This window comes from Lynx canadensis, chromosome A1, assembly GCF_007474595.2.
Source record: "Lynx canadensis isolate LIC74 chromosome A1, mLynCan4.pri.v2, whole genome shotgun sequence".
In the NCBI taxonomy this organism is placed as follows: domain Eukaryota; kingdom Metazoa; phylum Chordata; class Mammalia; order Carnivora; family Felidae; genus Lynx; species Lynx canadensis.
Window position 1 is genome coordinate 108,687,374 of NC_044303.2, and position 20,143 is coordinate 108,707,516.

Here is a 20,143-nt window from a genome sequence, read left to right on the forward strand (position 1 = left end):
AACCCCACAAAATATCATAAACTGAGTATCTGACATGCTCAATCTGCATGAAGACTATATGAAATTCTCTCATGTTTAAAAATTACATATTCTAACATGGATAATGAAAAATCAGAAAAGCCCTCACCGGATCTGATGAATTTTTAATGTAGATCCTTTGTAGCTCATTGCTACAGAGCCAAACATCATCTCTCCAAGCATATTGGCATCAGAAGAGCACCGGGAACCCTAAAAAAATAACGATAACATTAATCAAATTGCAGAATGTCAAACCTTATGACTATTTCCAATATTGAATTTTATTGACAATTGCTTTGCTATAGTTATTCTACATAATGGTTTTTTTTTTTAACGTTTATTTATTATTGAGAAGCAGAGCGAGGCAGAGCATGAGCATGGGAGGGGCCGAGAGATGGGGAGACACAGAATCCGAAGCAGGCTCCAGGCTCTGAGCTGTCAGCACAGAGCCCGATGCAGTGCTCGAACTCACAAACCCAGAGATCATGACCTGAGCTGAAGTCGGATGCTTAACCAACTGAGCCATCCAGGCGCTGCTACATAATGATTTTTTTAAGTGATACTACACTGTATACACTGTTCTATAGCTTGATTTTCTCCATTTCACAATGTCTTACACATCTAACTATACGGTTATACAAAGATTCCTTTTGAACAGCTGCATAGTATTCTACTGTATGAAAATACCACAGTTCCCCTTACTGATGGGCTCTTTAGGTTACTTCCAGGTTTTTGCTATTACAATATTGCTTAAATGAACATTCTTTTTTTTTTTTAAGTTTAGTTATTTTTGAGAAAGATACAGAGAGAGAGAGAGAGAGAGAGAGAGAGGGAGGGAGGCAGGCAGGGGGAGGGGCAGAGAGGGAGAGACAGAGAATCCCAAGCAGGCTCCACAGGGTCAGCACAGAGACTGACATAGAGCTTGATCCCACAAACCATGAGATCGTGACCTGAGCTGAGATCAAGAGTCAGACACTTAGCCAACTCAAGTGAGCCACCCAGGTGCCCCTTAAATGAACATTCTTAACCACATCTTGTGCATATGCAATGTTTCTCCAGGACAGACAATAAGAAACAGAATTCACTGAACATGCAGAACAGTTTTCACCACTCCTGGTGTACAAAAGAGATATTCACAAACACGGTAATTTACCTCTACTTTGTATTTTTTTAAAAGGACTTATTTAAAACATGAGAATATCTCATTCTCAAAGAACTCCAATTAAAAGTTATTCCTTTCCATCATTCTGTCTTTAATTATCATCCATTTCATCACTAATTAGATACTGTGGTAAATATCACTAATTACCCCCTGAAATATCTTATTCCTTATTTTTTGAAGTCTAATGTGTTTCAGGGCAGCAATGTGCCCAACTGAAAAAAAAGAAAAAACAACTGCATTTCAGATCCTCCCTTAAAGACATATTTAGGGGCGCCTGGGTGGCTCAGTTAGTTGGGCATCCAACTTCAGCTCAGGTTATGATCTCTCGGTTCATGGGTTCAAGCCCTACGTCAGGCTCTGTGCTGACAGCTTGGAATCTAGAGCCTGTTTCATATTCTTTGTCTCCCTCTCTCTCTCTGTTCCTTCCCCACTTACACTCTCTCTCTCTTTCTCTCTCTCAAAAATAAATAAAAGATTTTTTTAATTAAAAAAAAGACAAATTTAGAGTTGGTTTCTACATTTCGAGGGTTAAACTAATGGCTGGAGTTGCAGCTTTCACAATTTATACATTTATATGCATGAGATATAAATGAAAGTCACTGGAGATGGAGATACCATATTAGGAACACAGAGCAACAATTTAATACATTAACTCTGGGTAAGTAGAAAGATAAGGATACCTTGATCTCTAAAGCCATCTTGAACCCTAAATATCATACCTAGATGGCCTACCTTCAGACCTGTCATCCAGTGAAGAAAATAATCCCTAGGAAAAATGTAATTCCTAACTTGTAGTTATATAATAAAACTGATAAGAAAGAGGACCTGAGTAACTATCTAAGATAATAATTATTCACAAATTTCATTAAATCATTCTATCATAAAAAATCAAGAATTAGGAGTTTTAAGAAAATACTTAAAAGACTCTTCTGATATTAACAATAAAGTAACAAGGACCCTCATTTTACACGTGGAGGATAGGAAATATACCTGTACACTATTTTTATTTTTATGTGATTCTTCTACTCTTTTGCTTATTTACTGCCCATTTTGGATTAAAGAAATCTATGTATTTACATTTGTCAACCTTTCTTAAAAGAGACATCTTCAAATAGCAATCCATTTCATCATAATTATTTCATATTAGTTTTAAATATATATTCACTTACATATTTTTTCTCTCTTAGGTGTTAGCCTTAATTTTGTTTAATAAAGACAAAAAGCTAATGTTTAAAGAAAAAAACACTTTTGATATACCTATTTAATAAAAGAACTCATCTAGGGATTTGGTTAAGAAAAAACTTTTATTTCAAAACACAAAGGTTTGGGTACTAAAAGAAACAGAGACAAATAATTTTTTAATGATCAAATGGGAGGGTCTTTTTTTCTCTCCTAAAAAAAAAGATCAATGCAAGGGGTGCCTGCGTAGCTCAGTCCGTAGCATCTGACTCCTGATTTCTGCTCAGGTCATAATCTCACAGTCGTGAGATGGAGCCCCGCGTTGGGCTCCACGCTGCTTAAGATTCTCTCTCTCCCTCCTACTTCCCCTCCCCAGCTACTGTTCCACCCGTATCCAAAAAAAAAAAAAAATTAATGCCAACCCTACTTGGCAAACTACACTGCTTCTGGTTAATGACAGAAGTGAGAGCCTTCTCTTACAAGCTCATTTTCACTATAACGTGGCTAACTCCATTCTTATTTTGACTAAAATTATTATGAATTTAAGTATCAAAGCAGTTATAGATTTTAATACTAAACTAGAAAAGAAACCTCAGAAACCAAAACGCAGTAAAAATAAATTGGTGTTTAAATTTTATCAGACCATATAGTTCGCTAGTAAAGGTTCTCTTTGCCTGCTCTAATACATATCGAATACTCAGCATAAATGTCACTGGCATATTTATATATGACATAATCTATAATAAAGGTTATAATTTTAAAAGTGCTATTACTTTAATACTTTTTTTTATAATGCCCTTATTAAAAAGGCAATTTTTTGAACATACTCGTTGGAAGTTATTAACCTGTAATAATCTGTGTTAATCAAAGATAATGTTCTAGTTACCTGAAATCACATTTTATCAAGGGTAGTGAACTATATGCTACAATAATTCAATGTCTCTTACTAAAAAAACAGAGTTCCATGACCATACTCAGCCTACTATCAGAATATCTGGGCACAAAGCCTAGGAATCTGTACCTTAAAAAAGAAAATCTTGGGACACCTAGGTGGCTCAGTCAGTTAAGCATCCAACTCTTGGTTTCGGCTCAGGTCATGATCTTGCAGTTTCGTGAATTCAAGCCCCACATCAGGCTCTGTGCTAGTAGCACAGAGCCTGCTTAGGATTCTCTCTCTCCCTCTCTCTGCCCCTCCCCCACTCACACTGTCTCTGTCCTTCTCAAAATAAATAAATAAACTTTAAAAATAAAATTTTTTAAAGAAAATCTCTAGAGATATTGATGCAATATAAGAGTCCAATCACTCAATGCTTCAGGGTTCCTATAATCTGTATCCATGTGCTCATTTTCAACTCCATAATCTTAGGAAGAAAGGCAAGCTTACACAATTCATCAAAGTAGTAAACATCCAAATTGGTATAAGTATGATGATGTCACATAGCATATAGCACAATTAGGAACTTATTAATGTATCATGCTTAAGCTGGAGGAATAAAGGTGGACAGGGGAAATTATGTACTACCTCTTAATATCTGGATTTTAATAACTTCAGAGCTCTTTCATAGATACTGTCATATTGACATCATATAAGGGTCACTTTCCTTCCAAACACGACTACCTAATTACAAATAATTTAAAAGCCCAGGATTCCATTTTGGTACCGCTAAATATAAAATACTTGTGATGCATTCATGCAAGCTTGGATGACATGAATAAATTCACATAGATGACATTTACTTGGTATGAAACCAAACACTTATGTGAAATATAACAAATTTAAAGAGAAGTTACTATTAGATACTATTTTGTTTAAGTTTGTATTTTAAAAGAAGAATCACATTACTTTTGAAAAACAAAAATGTCCATTTCTGCATGTGTATAGTTCCAATCATACTTAATTTCATTCTACAGCCAAATTGTATTATTTTATATTAACCTTCATTATTTCAATAAATTAAAGATATCTAAAATAAATTATTCTTATAACCCAAAAAATCTGGTAAATAAAAGGGAGAAAATACTCCTGGCTACCTATGACCATAGTTTTCTGTACTTTTCCTAAGATTTATCAAAATGCATAAACATACTTCTTTAATTATCTGTCTCCACAGCTACAAATGTAAGCTCCAGGAGGGTAAGGACTAGTTCCTATTGTACGGCAATCCCTAGGATGGTGCATAACACATCACGGACACTCAAAAATATTTGTAAGTTAATGAATAAATAAATGACATCAATGATCTTACTTGGTACTTAGGACATTGGTCCTTTACATCAGAAGATGAAGTCACAGAACTATCCAGTGAGGAAGAACTGTCTCCTCCAGGTTTCAACTGGCAGCATTTCCCAAAGACTTTTACTTGAGCATCACTACAGAGTTTCTGAAATAGAGATATTATTCCCATTCATGTTTTAACAAACTTTTCACCATATACAAGTTTAATTTACAGTATAAAAGCCTTTAGAAAAAACAAGTATGAAATAATTCAAAATATAGCCTTAATATATTGATTTTACTACATTTTCTCCAGTACTGTTCTCTATTCTTTGTCTCATAATTGTAATAATATTTGTTGAGTTTGTGTTGTGCTTTTCTCATAAACATTGTTAAATCAAGGGAGTTTTTCTATATTATTATGGTCTACAACAATATTCTTTACAAGTGACTTAAGAGATGGCAGCAGTTTTCAAAGTATTTGATCTCAAACTCCATTTAGGCCTTTTGTTTCTGTGAGTTAGAGCTATCAATATTTTCCCATATAAGACATTAAAGCTGAGAAATTTTAAAATATTAATTCACTTAAATATAATAATATACCCATTACAAGTTAACATAAATATTTTTAAGGAAGAAAATTTCTATGCAGATATGTAGGGATAAGACGAGAAATACAAAGCTTTTATATTTTACTAAATGTATGTGTATGTGTTTACATATATTAAACATACATGTTTATTATTTTGAAATGAGAATGTATTCATGTGTTGAACAGTTAAATGTTTTGTTTTGTTTTTTGCCTTTTAAAAAATTTAAATCCATGATAGTTTACACATAGTGTAATAATGATTTCAGGAATAGAATTTAGCAATTCATCACCTACATGTAACACCCAGTGCTCATCCCAACAAGGCCCCTCCTTAATGCCCATCACCCATTTAACCAATGCCCCCCCACCCAACTCCCCTCCAGCAACCCTCAGTTTGTTCTCTATATTTAAGTCTCTTGGTTTGCTTCCCTCTCTTAACAAACTTTTAATAACAGCTAAGTTTAGGACAAGAAGGTTGTACAGTGGCATAGTATGAAAGTATAATGTATTTCTATTCCTTTTTCTTCATTCTCTTGCTTTTCTCCCACTCCCAGATTCTAGAGCTTTCACTGCTCACAACTACCAAAGATGCAATCTACCAGGGACTTTGATACTCCTAAAAATATTTTGGTGCTTTATCACAGTTACCAGTATGTACACTCTTCCATGTAACAGACCTCACGTAGGTTTTCAGAGGAAGTAATCTGACTGAAATCACAGTTTTTGAAGATCAACTGTTTTATAGATGTCATCACCACCAAGGGCATTGTAAAAGAGAACACCTGGTAATTCCAAAATCACCTCTAACCAAAAATGTAGAGAGACAGCATGATAAACTAAAATGAATAAGGGCTTTACAACTAAAAAGATGTGAATTTAAATCCTGGCTCAGTGAGTTACCTGACCTCGCTAAATTTATCTATTTAATGGAAAGAAAAACCCTATCTAATGGGTAGGGTATTTGTGACACTTAAGGTGTGTGTGTGTGTGTGTGTGTGTGTGTGTGTGTGTGTCTCCATATGTACTTATATATAAAATACATAAAGTGCTCTATACAGCATCTAGAACTAGCATGTGCTTACTGGTTTGTAGCTATAAATGATATTAGAAAAAAGTTAAAGTAAGAAGCTAAAATAACTGAATACCTACTTTGGAGTCAGGAACTTCAGTAGATATTTCCATGTATATTATTTCATTTAAACACTTATTAAAATATTGATATTTTTGGTACTGATATTCTTGGCCACATCTTAACAACCTTCTATTTAATGATCACCATCGAAATGCTAGGTCTTTAAAACTATTTTCTTTAATACTCAGGGTGGTAGACATTATAGCCCAGTTTAATGCATAAGAAACATGAACCCCAGAGAGTTTAAGTAACTTCACCAAAGTTATAAGAACTAGTAACTACATAATATGCTTAAAGGCAAAACCAGGTGGTTTTACATGAAAGATACTCAATATTACTAGTGATTAGGGAAATATAAATTAAAACCACAATAAGGTATCACCTCATGTCTATTAGAATGGTCATCATCAATTAGTCGAGAGATAACAAACACTAGCATGGATCTGGAGAAAAGGGAACCTTTGTATACTCTTGCTAAGACTACAAATTGGTGCAGCCACTTTGAAAAGCAGCATGGAGAATCCTCAAAATATTAAAAATAGAACTATATTACAATCCAACAATTCCACTTCTGGGAATACATATCCAAATGAAATGAAAACTAACTCAAAAATGTATCTGCACCCATGTTCATAGCAGCATTATTTACAATAGTTAAGACATGGAAAGAACCTAAGTTTCTATTGACAGATGAATGGATAAAGAAGTTGTAACACAACTTCTTTGTTGTACACAAACTATATTATTTTGTACACATGTAATGTACATGTGTAATGTACATTTGTAATGTACACATGTACACACTATATTGTGTACTATATGTACACAAACTATATTATTCAGCCACAAAAAATTAGGAAATCCTACAATTGGTGACAACATAGATGGACCCTGAAAGCATTAGGCTAAGTGAAATGTCAGACAAAGAAAAGCAAATACTGTTCAGACTTGTAGTCACCAGAAGTGGAGGGTATGGGGAGGCAGATTTAGAGGAAGGTGGTCAAAAGGTACCAATTTCCAGTAATAATAAGTACTAGGGATGTAATAATGCACAACACAATAATAGATAACACTGCTTCGTAATATTATAGGAAAGTTGTTAACAGAGTAAATTCTAGGGGCACCTGGTTGGCTCAGTTGGTTGAGTATCCAACTTCGACTCAGGTCATGATCTCACTGGTTGTGAGTTCGAGCCCCGCATCAGGCTCTGTGCTGATAGCTCAAAGCCTGCAGCCTGCTTCAGATTCTGTGTCTCCCTCTCTCTGTCTGCCCCTTCCCCACTAGCGCTCGCGCTCTCTCTCTCTCTCTCTCTCCCTCTCCCTCTCCTTCTCTTTCCTCTCTCCCTCTCTCTCTCTCAAAAAAAAAATATTAAAAACAATTTTTTAAAGAGTAAATTCTAATAGTTCTCAGCATAAATAGAATTTTTCCTTCCTTTTTTTTCTTTCTTTTCTTTTTATTCTGTCTGTATGAGAAGATAAATGTTAGCTGAATCTATGCTGGTAACCATTTCATGGTATATGTAAAGCAAACCATCAGGCTGTATATCTTAAACTTATGGAATGATATATGTCAATTATTTGTCAATAAAACTCAATTTGAATACAATGTATACCAAAAACTAAGAAACAGTTGAATGAAACAGTCCTTTTCCTCATGGAACTAACAATCGAATGAGAGAAAGAGGCATTTAACAAATAATTAGACAACTATGTATAATGAAATATAATATTTCAAATATGTTCTTTTATGTTAGCAATAGCTAACTCATTGTACTTACTATGTGCCTAGGCACTATTCCATTTTACATACAGTTATTCTTTTATTCCTCACAACAACTCTAGGAAGTATTATAATTATCCCCACATTAAAATAGAGGTTAAGGATCAATGATACTTAAGTGAACTGTCCAAGAGAGGACTTAACCTAGTCTAGGGAAACCAAAAAATGACATTTAACCCAGGACTACAAAAAAGCACAGGAGTTAAGGTGAAAGAGGAAGACTGGGAGGGCTAGAACGATATTCCAGGCTGAGGGACCTTGGTATATCCAATCTCTGAATCATGAAGCAATCTGCTATAGGGAGGAAAGGGACAAACATCCATCAGTTTCAGGACTGAAGCATTAAAGTATACATAAAATTTCTTACTACACGCACACACACACCCCTCTCTCCTACCAACTCCTCAGTTGTCCAGAGTCTTTTCTCCCTCCCATTCTGAAGTCATGGCTTTTCTGAATCCACATAGCAACAACTTCACGGGAAGATGGTCTAATGAGGGGAGAGGGCACAGTCTGCAACCCTCAGGTAGACAGACATAGGCCTTCTATGAGCACAACCACAGAGCAAAAGGATTCAGTTTTCTTATCTCACTTTCATTCCAAAAAGAATGATGCCATACTTTATTTTTAACCCACAAAAAATCATGCTCTACTTACGCATAAAAAAATAAGTTATAAACACCACTGAAAAAAAACCTGGCTTCTTATAAATGGATTATAATTTTTATTAACTTTTTTTTAACATTTTCACATAATCACAAACAAGTTGCAAACTTAGTTCAAAGAATTATTTTTTCCTGAACCAAATGGGAGTAAGCTGACTACCTGAGATGCTATGAACTAAAGCATCAATACTTCAATGTGTATTTTCTACAAACAAGGACATTCCCTTACATAATCATAATACAGACACTTTTCATGTGGCATATGATTTCAATGCCCATTAACGATAATATTCTTAATACTGATGGTCACTTGATTAAGGTGGCACCTACCAAGCAACCTCACTGTAAACAAACTTTTTTCTCCTTTGTAATTAATAATATTTTGATAAGGGGTGGGGGGGGAATGAAATTCGTATGCTATTTTATTTTTATGCCATAAAAATGCTGTTTCTCATCAAACTTTCAACTTATTTATATCAGTATAAACTCATGGTTTTCTATTTCATCCAATGGGTTGTAATCTGCTGCTATCATTATTTGTTTTTATGCTAGAGTTTTCCCTATTTAGCCAGTGACAGGCCCTTCATGCTGATTTCTATGTCCCTTTGACATGTTCCCATCATTGTTTAAGCTTTTGGCACAAGTTCCAGGCTTTTCTTTTTCTTTCCCTGCTCCAGTCTAAGGACCAGTCATTTCCCTAAAGAGCCCTGGTTCATTCTAATGGAGAAGGGAATTAAGACATTAAGATCTAGATACTAGATATGAGCCCACATGTTGGGGTCTCATTGTGCTTCTGCTCTCACTGCTCTGACAGGGCTGAGGAGTACACATATGTATCTAACATATCCATAAACAAGTTTACATTTACATTTATTGCATTTGAGTATATACATGCGTGTACATATATATTAAAACATAAATTTGCACCAATAAATCCAATTCCATTCCAAGACTACAAGGTTCTTCTAGTTTTCTCATTTATAACTCCCTTTTCTAACAATCAGAACAACATGCCTTTCATTAGCCTTCAAATGTGTTTATTTTATCAACTCCCTTATATGAAACCAGTCTTTCATTTCTCACTCCCTCACCTGCATGGACATTTTCTTTTCCTCAGGCTCAGCCAGCCAAGATGGATGCCCTCAACATCCCACTTGGGCACTGACACTCTGTATCAGGCAGCAGCTATGGAGATGTCCTCCTTAACTTACTTGGGTTCTAATACTCTGCCTTGGACCACCATGTCTCGACCAACTGACATCAGTGTTCAGCCCTACCTAATGGCTTTAGGACTAAATTGTTCAGAAAGGGTAAATGGATGGAAGGTAGAAAGACATGGGGGATTAAAAATTTTAACCTTGACACATAACCATATTTTATGTTCCAGATTCTATATCACAACTGAAATTCAAATAAGTAACCAACACTTACATGGTATTTTCAGTTTACAAGTCTTTCACACAAATTTTCAATTTTTTTCCTGTTCAGTCAACTTTTAATAATTTTAAGTTGTACATAAGTAATCCATTCATATGACTCAAAAGCAAAAACAAAATAAGTAAGTATACACACGGAAATCTAGAAACCCTTCTTGTAGTACCCTATTTCCCACTCCACATATTCCCAATTAGTCACTTTAACTGGTTTATTATTATCCTTCTAAAATTTCTTTTTGCAAATAAAAACACAGTATTACTTTTCTTTCTCTATTACAGAAAAGGTAAGTAATTCAGTTCTGTCCTTGCTTTATTTTCCTCTAAAAGCCTAGAGAATCTTTCCATTTATCATTAGAAATCCTCCTCCTTCTTTTTTTCATACAGCTGAATAGTATTCCAGTGTGTAAATATTATAGCTTATTTAACCATTCATCTGTTAAGGAAGGATATTGCTGGTGGAACTGCTGGATTAAAACAAGAATAAATAAGACTTCCAGGGAAGATAGTGGAGTTGGAAGATCCTAACCACATGTCATCCCACGAACACAACTAAGTAACACCCATATCAGTGTAAATAACCAAGAAAATGACCCAAGACTGGCAGAACAGACTCTCCACAGCGAAATGTAGAGATAAGGTCACACGGAAGGAAGGAAGGAAGGAAGGAAGGAAGGAAGGAAGGAAGGAAGGAAGGAAGGAAGGAAGGAAAGTGATCAGGAGTTAAATGGACCATGGGACTGTCTGCATAAGGGAAGGACACCAACATCACAGGCTCAGAGAGGGATAAGAAACAGACCTTCAGGCCAAGCACCCTAAGCATAGGGATCCCATATAGGGAAGACCAGTCTCCATAACATTTGGCTTTTGAAAACCAGTGGGGCTTAATCTCACAAGTTCTTACCATCAGTGGGGCTTAACACCTGGAGCTTTAAAATCAGCAGGCTCAGCTCTAGGAGAGCAGAGAGGGCAGAGGAAACTGAGTCCCCATGCATAAAGAGCACCAACAACAGCCCTGTGGAGATACGGCATAGAAGCAGCAGTCTGAAAAATGCCTCAAGTATATGGGAGAGAGAGGTGTTTACTAATCTCAGAGCGTGTGTTGGAGGGACAGGGATCCTTGGAAGACTTTTCCAGGAAGAAAGGAGTTGGAAGGCACCATTTCCCTCCCCCACCTCCCCCACCCCCAGACTAGACACATGGACACTTGGGGGGAGAAACCTCAGCCCCAACAAGCTCCAACTAACTTGTTAACAGAGTACCACACTCCTGTGTTCTCTTCCATACAAGCCCCCTCCAACTATGCCTCATTCCAGGTCCTATCCCACAGCAGACCTGTCCAGACCTGGCTAATACTAAGAAGCCTGCCCCTGTTTTCTCCTGCAGACTTGCCTCCTCCAACAGACCTTTGGACAGAGCCAGCCAAGGCAGTGCACAAACCTGAGAGTATGCAAGCAGCTTGGTAAGGGGCCAGGACCACGTCAAAGTGACTCCTGCACAAGGAGAGGGGAAGACAACCACACCCACCAGTTCAAACTAGACTCTAGCAGTGGGCCTGGTCTGACTACAGGCTCCACCCACCAATGAAAGCTTCAGAGGATAACACAGGCAAAGGTCCCTGCAGCACAATACACATTCAAGTGCACACAGAACATTCTCCAGAATAGATCGTATGTGAGGGTACAAAGTCTCAACAAATTCAAAAAGATCAAAGTCATTCCATGTATCTTTTCTGACCACAACACTGAAACTAAAAAATCAACCACAAGAAAAAGTCTGGAAAGAACACAATACATGGAGGTTAAATAACATGCTACTAAACAATTCATGGGTCAACTGAGAAATCAAAAAGGAAATGAAAGGACGCCGGGGTGGCTTAGTCAGTTAAGTATCTGACTCTTGGTTTCAGCTTAGGTAATGATCTCATGGTCATGAGATCAAACTCTGCATTGGGCTCCACGATGGGAGTGGAGCCTGCTTAGGATTCTCTCTCTTGCTCTGCCCCTCCCTCTCATGTGTGTGCCTTCTCACTCTCTCTGGGAAAAAAAAAAAAAAAATCAGTGAAAATGTAAAAAATACATGGAGACAAATGAAAATGAAAGCACAATGGTCTAAACAATAAAAGAGGTTCAGCAATACAGGCCTACGTCAAGAAGCAAGAAGAATCTAAAATAAACAATCTAACCTTACACTTAATGAAGCTACAAAAAGAGGAACAAATAAAGCCCAAAACCAGTAGAAGAAAGGATATAGTAAAGGAAGAAAGAATATAATAGGATATAATAAAAAATATAATATTAGAGAAGAAATAAACAAAATAGAAACTAAAAAAATAGAACACATCAATGAAACCAGGAGCTGCTTCTTTGAAAAGATCAACAAATTGACAAAGCCTGGCCAGACTAATCAAAAATGGAAAATTCCTAGATACACATAACATCCCAAAACTGAATCAGGAAGAAATAGAAAATGTGCACAGACCAATACCAGCAATGAAGTTTTATTGGTAATCAGAAAACTACTCACAAACAAAAGTTCAGGACCACATGACTTCACAGGTGAATTTTACTAAACATTTAAAAAAGAGTTAATACCTATTCTTCTCAAACTATTACAAAACATAGAAGAGGAAGAAAAGTTTCCAAATTCATCCTATGAGGCCAGCATTACCCTGATACCCAAACCAGATAAAGACACCACTAAAAAAGAGAACTACAGGCCAATATCCCTAATGAACACAGATGCAAAATTTCTCAACAAAACACCAGTAAACCAAATTCAACAATACATTAAAAAAATCATCCACCAGAATCAAGGGGGATTTATTTCTGGGTTGCAAAGGTGGTTCAATATTCACAAATCAATCAATGTGATACTTCACATTAGCAAAAGAAAGCATAAAAACCATATGATCATTTCAATAGATACAAAAAAAAAAGTGACAAAGCACACCATTCATTCATGATAAAAACTCTCAACTAAGGACGTTTAAAGGAAACACAGTAAAAGCCATATATGAAAAATCCACAACTAATGTCATACTCAATCGTGAAAAACTGAGAGCCCTTTCCCTAAGATCAAGAACAAGACAAGGATGTCTACTCTCAACACTTTTAATTTTTTTTTTTTCAACGTTTATTTATTTTTGGGACAGAGAGAGACAGAGCATGAATGGGGGAGGGGCAGAGAGAGAGAGGGAGACACAGAATCGGAAACAGGCTCCAGGCTCCGAGCCATCAGCCCAGAGCCCGACGCGGGGCTCGAACTCACGGACCGCGAGATCGTGACCTGGCTGAAGTCAGACGCTTAACCGACTGCGCCACCCAGGCGCCCCTCTCAACACTTTTATTCAACATAATATTGGAAGTCCCACTCACAGCAATGAGACAACAACAATAACAAAAAAGGCATCCAAATTGGTAAGAAAGAAGTAAAACTTTCAATAATTGCAGGTAAAACTTTTCACTAATTATACTATATATATATATATATAAAACTCTGAAGACTTCACCAAAAGACTACCAGAACTCATTAATGAATTCAGTAAAGTTGCAGGATACAAAATCAATACAAAGAAATCCATTGCATTTGTATACACTAATAATGAAGCAGCCAAAAGGGAAAGTAAAAAAACAATCCCATTTACAACTGCACCAAAAATAATAAAATACCAAGTAATAAATTTCACCAAGGAGATGAAAGACCTGTTCTCTGAAAACTGTAACACAAGGGGCACCTGGGTGGCTCAGTCGGTTAAATGTCCAACTTCAGCTCAGGTCATGATCTCACCGTTCATGAGTTCAAGCCCCACATCAGGCTCTGTACTGGTGGTTCAGAGCCTGGAGCCTGCTTTGGATTCTGTGTCTCCCTCTCTCTCTGCCCCTCCTCTGCTCCTTCCCCTGCTCATCCTGCTCATGCTGTGTCTCTCTCTCTCTCTCTCTCTCTCTCTCTCTCCTTCTCAAAAGTAAATGAACACTGAAAACTGTAACACAATGATTACAGAAACTGAAGACGACACAAACAAATGGAAAGGTATTCCACGGTCATGGATTGGAAGAACAAATACTGTTAAAACAGCCACACTACCCAAAGCAATCTACAGTTTTAATGCACTTTCTACCAAAATAGCAACAGCATTTTCACAGAATTACAACACACAATCCTACAATTTGTATGGAACCACAGAAGACCCTGAATATCCAAATCAGTCTTGAAAAAGAAATATAAAACTGGAGGTGTCACAATCCTAGATTTTAACATATATTACAAAGCTGTAGTAATCAAAACAGTACGGTATTGTCATAAAAATAGACACAAAGATGAACGGAACAGAACAGAGAGCCCAGAAATAACCCCAAAATGATACAGTAATTTCATCATCAACAAAGGAGAAAGAATATGCAGTGGGAACAAGACTCTCTCTCCAACAAACTGTGTTGGGAAAAATGGACAGCTACAAGCAAAAGAATGAAACTGGACTACTTTCTTACATAATACACAAAAATAAACTCAAAATGGATTAAAGACCTAAACGTGACACAAGAAACCATAAAAATCCTAGAAGAGTGCACAGGCAGTAATCTCTCTGACATCAGCCATAGCAACATTTTTCTATTTCAAGGGAAAGAAAAGCAAAAATACATTATTGGGACTACATCAAAATAAAAATATTTTGTACAGCAAAGGAAACAACAAAATTTTTAAAAAGCCTATGGAATGGGAGAAGATATTTGCAAATGACTTCTACGATAAAGGGTTAGTATCCAAAATATAAAAAGAACTTATACAACTCAACATCAAAAAACACACAATCCAATTAAAAATGAGCATGAGACGTGAACAAACATTTCTGCAAAGAAGACATACAGATAGCCAAAAGACACATGAAAAGGTGTTCCACATCACTAATCATCAGGGAAATGCAAATCAAAAGCATAATGAAATATCTCTTACACCTGTAAGAATGGCTAAAATTAAAAAAACAAAAAACAAGAAAAGCTGACAAAGATGCAGAGAATGGAACCCCTTGTGCACTGTTTGTGGGAATGCCAACTGGTGAAACCACTGTGGAAAAACCAGTATGGATGTTCCTCAAAAAATTAAAAATAGAAATGCCATATGATCCAGTAACTCCACTACTGGGTATTTACCCAAAAAATACAAAAACACGAATTCAGAAAAATAAATGCACCCCTATGTTTATTGCACCATTATTTATAATAGCCAAATTATGGAAGCAGCTCAAGTGTCCATCAATAGATGAATGGCTAGAGACGATGTGAGGGAGATATACACATTAGGAAATATTCACTCATAAAAAAGAATGAAATCTTGCCATTTGCAATAACATTTGCAGTAACATACTAAATGGGATTATTATACTCTAGAGAGTATAATGCTAAATGAAATAAGTCAGAGAAAGACAAATACCATATGATTTCACTCAAACGTGGAATTTAAGAAACAAATGAACAAAGAAAAAAAAGACAAAAAAAATTCTAAACTATAGACAATTGATGGTTACCAGATATGAGGTCAAGAATGAGTGAAATAAATGAAGGGGATTAAAAGTACATTTATAATGATGGGCATTAAGTAGTGTATAGAACTACTGAATAACCGTTTTATACACTTGAAACTAACACAACACTATGTTAACTATACTGGAATTAAAATTAAAAAAAAGAAAAAAGGAATCTCTGGGGATGCAGCCTCAGAATCTGTATTTTTAACAAGTGCCCCAGGACACTGTCACGCACAGACAATCACTGGATAGGACCATCAATAGAATTTCTTCCTACTCTAAAAATCTGTTCATTCCCATGACCTAAATTTTAGTTAGCTCTATTTTTCTGTGAACAGAATTGAATTTAAAAAAGAAAGGTACTGGGGCGCCTGGGTGGCGCAGTCGGTTAAGCTTCCGACTTCAGCCAGGTCACGATCTCGCGGTCCGTGAGTTCGAGCCCCGCGTCAGGCTCTGGGCTGATGGCTCGGAGCCTGGAGCCTGTTTCCGATTCTGTGTCTCCCTCTCTCTCTGCCCCTCCCCCGTTCATGCTCTGTCTCTCTCTGTCCCAAAAATAAATAAACGTTGAAAAAAAAAAAAATTAAAAAAAAAAAAAAAAAAAAAAAAAAAAAAAAAGAACAATTTTTCTGGTGCCTATGTTTGGGGCCTTACATACATTGTCTAATTTTTCTGTACAATAATCCTTTGAGGTAGGTATTATCATCACCACAGTATGCATAGATTCCAAGCTGGAACTCTGTACAAACTTCCAGATAAAGAGTGAGTTAAGTTCTAAGGATGTAATGTACAGCATGGTGACTATAGTTAACAGTACAAAAGTTGCCAAGAGAGTAAATTTGAAAAGTTCTCATCACAAACACACATAAAAATTCTGTGTGACATGATAGATGTGATAACTTACTTTACTGTGACAATCTCTTTTCCATATACACATACATAAAATAACTACATTGTATACCTTACACTTACACAATGCTGTATGTCTACTGTATTTCAATAAAGCTGGGGGGGGGGGTGGAAGTTGGGACTATGATTTCAAAGTCAATGTTTTTTCCCCACAATATCGTGCTATGGTAAGAAATTATGAAAGAGCTTATTATAACTGATAAACTCTTGTGCAGTACCTTATCTTCATACAATAGATTACTATTTTAGGAACTGTTTCTTCATCCTCTTTGGATCACTGAGTTTCTCCTACTCTGAACCATTAATTACTTGATGTCATGATGATAATATAAAAATAATAAGCTTCACCTTAATTACTCCTTTTCTTATTTTTCTTACCTATTTACAATGTACTCTTCTTCAGGTGCCTAGGAGGCTCAGATGGTTAAGCATCCCACTCTTGATTTCAGCTCAGGTCATAATCTCACAGTCAGTGAGATTGAGCCCTGCATCAGGTTCTGTGCTAGCAATGCAGAGCTTGTTTGGGATTCTCTCTGTCCCTTCTTTCTGCCCCTCCCTCTCTCTTTCTCAATAAATAAAATTTACTAAATAAATAAATAAATAAATAAATAAATAAATAAAATGCACTCTTCTTACATTTTATACATTTTGGAAGGCAATTTAAATCCTTTGTGTGTGGCAGGGAATAAATCAAATGTAAATAAAACAACAAAAAAAGCAAAAATAGATATAACATTAGTAGACAGTGCAAGATTAACTTTACAGCAAAGTATCATGATTAAACATCTGAGTTTTTGCCAATCTAAAAGGAAAGAACTAAAATCACAGTATACTTTTCATTTTTGTTTCCTTTATTAGGAATGAAAATATAAATCCTATTACATGTGTAGTGGTTGTCAAAGTTAAGAGTCTTTTACTTTATGGCCCCTGTATTTTAAGTCATAGTTAGAAAAGTCTTCTTCATTCCACAGAAATATAGGAACTCACATTTTCTTGTGTAATATTGTAGTTTTACTTTTTTTACATTATTATGTCTAACATACTTGAAGTACAAATCCAAATTTATCTTTACTCTAGTTATGTGACTCAATACCATTTACTGATCTTTACTGATTTAAGATGATGTCTTTATCATATACTAAATACCTGTGTGTATGTGGATCTATTTGTGTTTCTTTATCTTACTCTGTTAATCTCTTTGCCTATTAGTGTGCCAATTACACACTGTTTTAATTACTGAAACAAAGTATTTTTGCAAATCTGGTACAGCTAGCTCATCCTTACTGTCCTTTTTTCAGTTTTCCAACCAGTTACTGCTTATTTTTTTTCCATTTGAACTTCAGATTCCTCTGCCTAGTTCCACACAATGCCCTCCACCAAAAACAAAAAACAAAAAAATGATGGTCTTTTTTATTGGGATTGCATTATTTTACAAAGCAACTTAGAGAGAATGGACAACTTTAGGACAGTGAGTATTACCCAAAAATATATTTTGCCTTTCCCTTTGCTCGAGTAAGATTCTATATACTTTTGGAGACTTTTAAAATTCTGAAAGCATAATTGTTTTTTGTTTGTTTTTTTTTTAATTTATGCAAGGCACTTTTTAAAGTTGCTATTTTAAATGCTGTCTTAGCTACCTTCACATCATCTAACTGAAACCTATAAGTATATATGGAGCTTACTGATTCCTGTATATTACCTTTTTTACAGCTCCAACGACCTAAAATCCAATGTTCCAAATTTGGTCTCATAATTAAGACTCAACTATTAGTACTTATACAATGCTTCAACGTGTACAAAACTCATACACTGTAATTTGTGTTCACCTTTCCAAACTTACGTGCATTTGCTATACAATTTTATACTTGAATATAATGATTAAAAGCTAAAGCATGTAGGGGCGCCTGGGTGGCGCAGTCGGTTAAGCGTCCGACTTCAGCCAGGTCACGATCTCGCGGTCCGTGAGTTCGAGCCCCGCGTCGGGCTCTGGGCTGATGGCTCAGAGCCTGGAGCCTGTTTCCGATTCTGTGTCTCCCTCTCTCTCTGCCCCTCCCCCGTTCATGCTCTGTCTCTCTCTGTCCCAAAAATAAATAAACGTTGAGAAAAAAAAAATTAAAAAAAAAAAAAAAAAGCTAAAGCATGTAAATGATCATATAATTTCACTGAGAACTCAAGAAACAGCACTACATTATCATTAAAACAAAAACAATGTCCAGGATAAGGAGAGTATCACAGGATGAAATCACACAGGACACATTTGGCTACATCAGTGTTCAAAGAAACGACATCACAGTGATTTTTATATTTCAGCTATAAAATGAATAAGGTCTGAGGACTGAATGTAAAAAACAAAAAATAAAAATAATTCTTTTACAAAGTAAGTTACTTTATTAAAATCATTGAATGTATTCATTTTAATCTTTACAGTTCAATAGTCATTTTCATAAAATATAATAAAGCTGAAATACACCTGTTCTGAAAAGCTATACATTGATCAATATAATTTTAACATTATAAGACATTTTAGCATGCAAAGTACTTTAATTTCTAACACAAAATCAAAGCATTCATGTAATTTATGAGTCACAAAATTAAAAAGATAAAATACACAGTTCCCTCATTTTCCCATTAAACCCATTAAATATATTCTAAAGAGACAGTATTTTCTTTGCAAGGAAACATAGAAAAAATCTGTTTATCCATCTAAGGTGCTGCCATGCTCTTCATAGAGAATTCCTTGGTTCAACCAAATCCAGATATGAATCAGTATGCCATTGTGAAAATATTACCTGCCTTTCCCCCTCCCATCCCAAATAAAAAATACTCAATAAAGTGAATAAAGTGAATCACCTTTACAAAGAAAACGATCTGTCATGTGTTTTATTTAAAGGGACCTCATTAAGTATTTTTATAGTGCTCATTTTTTTTTTTTTTTGAGAGATTGAGTGTATTTAGGCATGCATGCAAGTGTGAGAGGGAAAACGAGAGAGCGAATCCCAAGCAGGCTCCACTCCCAGTGTGAAACCCAATGCAGGGCTTGATCTCACAACCGTGAGGTCATGACCTAACCCAAAACCAAATTGGAAAATGCTGTCTCCCAAAGCTGCTTCCAAATTGGAAAATGTTAATTTCTTTTTGGTAAAGGGAACAGAGTAAAGCAATTTCGTATGACTCACACTATAAAATTTAATTCTCCATTTATAATTTATAGTATTATTTTCTCAATTTTAAGAGAGAACTTTCTCAATAAAATTTCTGGTAAAAACACATGTCCAAATCAATATTTGTAATCCTTATCTTTGGTAGACTGTTTTAAACTAAGAAAGAGGAAGGATATGAGAAGTGACTTCAGTATTTATCATATGAAAATAGAATGTGCTCTGCAAAGACAAGGTTGAATGATTTACCTTTATTCAGCAAACTGCTAATGTCTAAACTATCTCATCATTATGTATAGACTCAAATATTCTGTAAGAAGTAAAAAAAAATATATCATTTACTCACACAGTCCTTCTTTGCCTATGTAGAGCCCACATGA

General features: G+C 35.7%; 1 protein-coding gene across 2 annotated transcripts in view; it reads right to left on the bottom strand.

Moving 5' to 3' along the window:
• Positions 1-20,143, bottom strand: part of FNIP1 (folliculin interacting protein 1) — a 149,697-nt gene that overhangs the window by 62,375 nt on the left and 67,179 nt on the right. For both annotated transcript variants that reach the window (XM_030317559.2, XM_030317550.2), the window contains exons 3-4: positions 4,606-4,740; positions 128-228 (exon numbers count right to left, since the gene is read on the bottom strand). In XM_030317559.2, coding sequence (XP_030173419.1) covers positions 128-228; positions 4,606-4,740 — 236 coding nt within the window. The remainder of the gene's footprint in view (positions 1-127; positions 229-4,605; positions 4,741-20,143) is intronic.